This window comes from Uloborus diversus, chromosome 5, assembly GCF_026930045.1.
Source record: "Uloborus diversus isolate 005 chromosome 5, Udiv.v.3.1, whole genome shotgun sequence".
Classification (NCBI taxonomy): Eukaryota; Metazoa; Arthropoda; class Arachnida; order Araneae; family Uloboridae; genus Uloborus; species Uloborus diversus.
Genome location: NC_072735.1, coordinates 130,353,390 through 130,356,371, shown reverse-complemented (window position 1 = coordinate 130,356,371; position 2,982 = coordinate 130,353,390). Strand labels below are relative to the sequence as shown.

Genomic DNA, 2,982 nt, shown 5'->3' with positions numbered 1-2,982 from the left:
AAGTTTGTTTTTGTTCTGTAAGAGTTTTAGCGCATTATGATCCTGCGCTCCCAGTTAAACTTGCTTGTAATGCCTCTGCTTATGGTCTGGGAGCAGTAATTTCTCATGTTTTTCCAAATGGGCAAGAAAAACCCTTTGCTTATGCTTCAAGAACCCTATCCAAGAGTGAGAAAAACTACTCTCAAATAGATAAGGAGGCATTAGCCATAATTTTTGGAGTAACTAAATTTTTTTAATACCTGACAGCAAAACATTTTATTTTAGTTACAGATCATAAACCGTTAGTCTCAATATTTGGTCCTAAAAAGGGCATACCGCAAATGACTGCAACTAGGCTGCAACGCTGGTCATTACATTTATCAGGTTTTGGTTTTGAAATCAAGTACCTTAATTCGAAAAAAAATGCTGATGCTGATGCCTTATCCAGATTACCATTAAAGGTCGAATCAGTGGAAGAAGGAGAATGGTCTATTTGTAATTTTATGGCAATGAATAGCGAAATACCAGTTAATTTTAAACAAGTGGCTCTTGAATCACGTCGAGATAAAATTTTAAGTAGCGTATTGCACTACGTATTACATGGATGGCCAGAGGTAGATGAATCAACTGTAGAGAATGAGATTAAACCATATTGGTATCGTAGAAATGAATTGATTTGTGAGCAAGGTTCTTTATTGTGGGGTTACCGCGTAGTTATTTCGGTTCAATTAAGAAGAAGGATAATAGAAGAACTACACGGCAGCCCTATAGGCATAGTTAAAATAAAATCTAGAGCAAGATCAATTTTTTGGTGCCGCTGCTAGATCAAGAAATTGAGAAATTGGTTAAAACTTGCAATGGCTGTTCGAAGACACAAACCATGCCCCCAGAAATAAGCTCACACCTTGGGATTGATCAAGGAAACCATGGGAAAGAATTCATGTCGATTTTTTTGGACCTTTGTATGAAAAAAAGTACATGGTTTTGATTGACGCACATAGCAAATGGGCTGAGGTTGCTCCTATGTCGAACACGACTGCACAAAATACTATAGAAAAACTGCGAGGAATATTCGCTTGTTTTGAATTACCACATACTCTGGTTTCGGATAATGGACCACCTTTTTATTCAGAAGAATTCAGGCAGTTTACGGCAAATAATGGTGTAAAGCATATTCCTACTCCACCATATCACCCCCAGAGTAATGGTGCCGCAGAGAATTTATGGAAAACTGTGAAAAGCTGGATTGTAAAAGCAGTCACTTCTAAATGTGAACGACAGAGCAATAATAAGTTTTCTGTTCAAGATATAATTCATAAATCCTTGTTTGATTATAGGAATACACCTCATACTACTACAGGCGAAGCTCCTGCAAAATTGATGTTTGGTAGAGCTTTACGTACCCGATTAGATCTTTTAAGGCTTAATTTAGAAGAACGAGTGAAAAACCACCAAACTGATAAAGAAAGGAATTACAGAGGAAAATTTAGGAAAGGTCTTGAGATTGGGGAAAACGTTATGGTCAGAAACTACCGTGATCGAAATGACAAATGGGTTGAAGCAGTGGTACTTGATAAAATAGATTACAGTGTATATTTGTGCAAAATAAAAGAGACTGGTGTAGTATGGAAGAGGCATATTGATCAAATATGAAGCTGTCATAATGAGGATGCGATCAAGTTAAAAGACTTGGAAGACGAAGACAATAATTATCGTAGTAATCATGATAGCGAAACGTTGGAATCACAAGAAATTTGGCCATACATCCCAGAAATACACAGATCTAGAGAAGAAGCGAACGAAGGGCAGCTAGAAAATGAAAATATTAGAACAGTAGAAGAAAACCCTAAAGAACATAGTAAAGAAAATCAAAACGTGACATCTCGGGAAATCAACAGCAATAGTGGTTACAAGCATCCTCATAGAATACGACAAGCACCAGACACACTCGGTTACTGACACATATTATACAAAAATAAATTATAGTACTTGCTTTGGAACTTTGAAGGGAGGAATAATGTAATATATTAGCATGTTTCGGCAACAGGACTTTTAATAATAGCGATTGGCAACAAGACTGCATTCCATGAATTGATACTTTTGTTGTAACTAAATTAGTAGTAGCGTTATTAAATGTTTAGTTTTTTATGAGCGATGTTATATTATTGTGCATATAAAACAGCTGTTAGAGGTTGATCTTGGTCACGTGCTTCCTTTGCAAGGGCATCTGCACACTCATTTCCCTTGATTCCGACATGAGCGGGGATCCACTGGAGAACACAAGTTTTCTTGAGTGAGTGGATAAGAAAATTAATTTCTTGCGTCAGTCTTTCACAGTTACGTATGGCTTCGAGTGCTGATTTTAAGTCGGAAAAGATCACAATTTCTTCCATTTGGTCTTTAGGAGTAGGGGAAGAGAGACAATAAGAAAGAGCCACTTTAATAGCAATGAGTTCGCTGGTGAAGTTTGAGGCAATCTGGCCAGTGGGTATTTTAAGTTTGACGTTATTTCCTGAAGGATAAATGATTGAGATGCCTGCGCCACGACCTCTATTACAGTCAATGTCAGAGGAACCATCTGTGTAGATTAATATACTGTTTTCTTTGGCAAGTGAACGAACAGTGTCTTCGCCTTTCTCTAAGAAGATTTCAGTAGTTTCTTTCTAAAAACATGAATAGCACTCACACATACATTTAAATTATAGCTAAAAACATTAATACATAACATCTACTGACATTAAATGTAAAAAATGTCTGCAAAAGGTAAAAACAAACAATTTCACAATCATATAAATTTAAGAAACAGTTTTTAAAAAAAGTTGAAACTACCCTCGGATTATCCGAACAGCGGATAATTCGATCGCCGATAATCGAGAGTTTACTGTATTTCGCACGAGTCAGCTGGTATTCTACAAAGTACATAATATTTGCTTTTAATGTAAAAAAATCAATAATGTCTGAAAAAAATACAGAGGCACAAAATCCTAATGTATTTATTATGTC

The 2,982-nt window shown here is 36.2% G+C and overlaps 1 protein-coding gene across 1 annotated transcript; it reads left to right on the top strand.

Moving 5' to 3' along the window:
* The first annotated feature begins 957 nt into the window (after window positions 1-957).
* LOC129223137 (uncharacterized protein K02A2.6-like) lies at window positions 958-1,632 on the top strand. Its single transcript, XM_054857704.1, has one exon. It carries the CDS (start codon window positions 958-960, stop codon window positions 1,630-1,632), a length of 675 nt encoding a protein of 224 aa, XP_054713679.1.
* The last annotated feature ends 1,350 nt before the right edge of the window (window positions 1,633-2,982 follow it).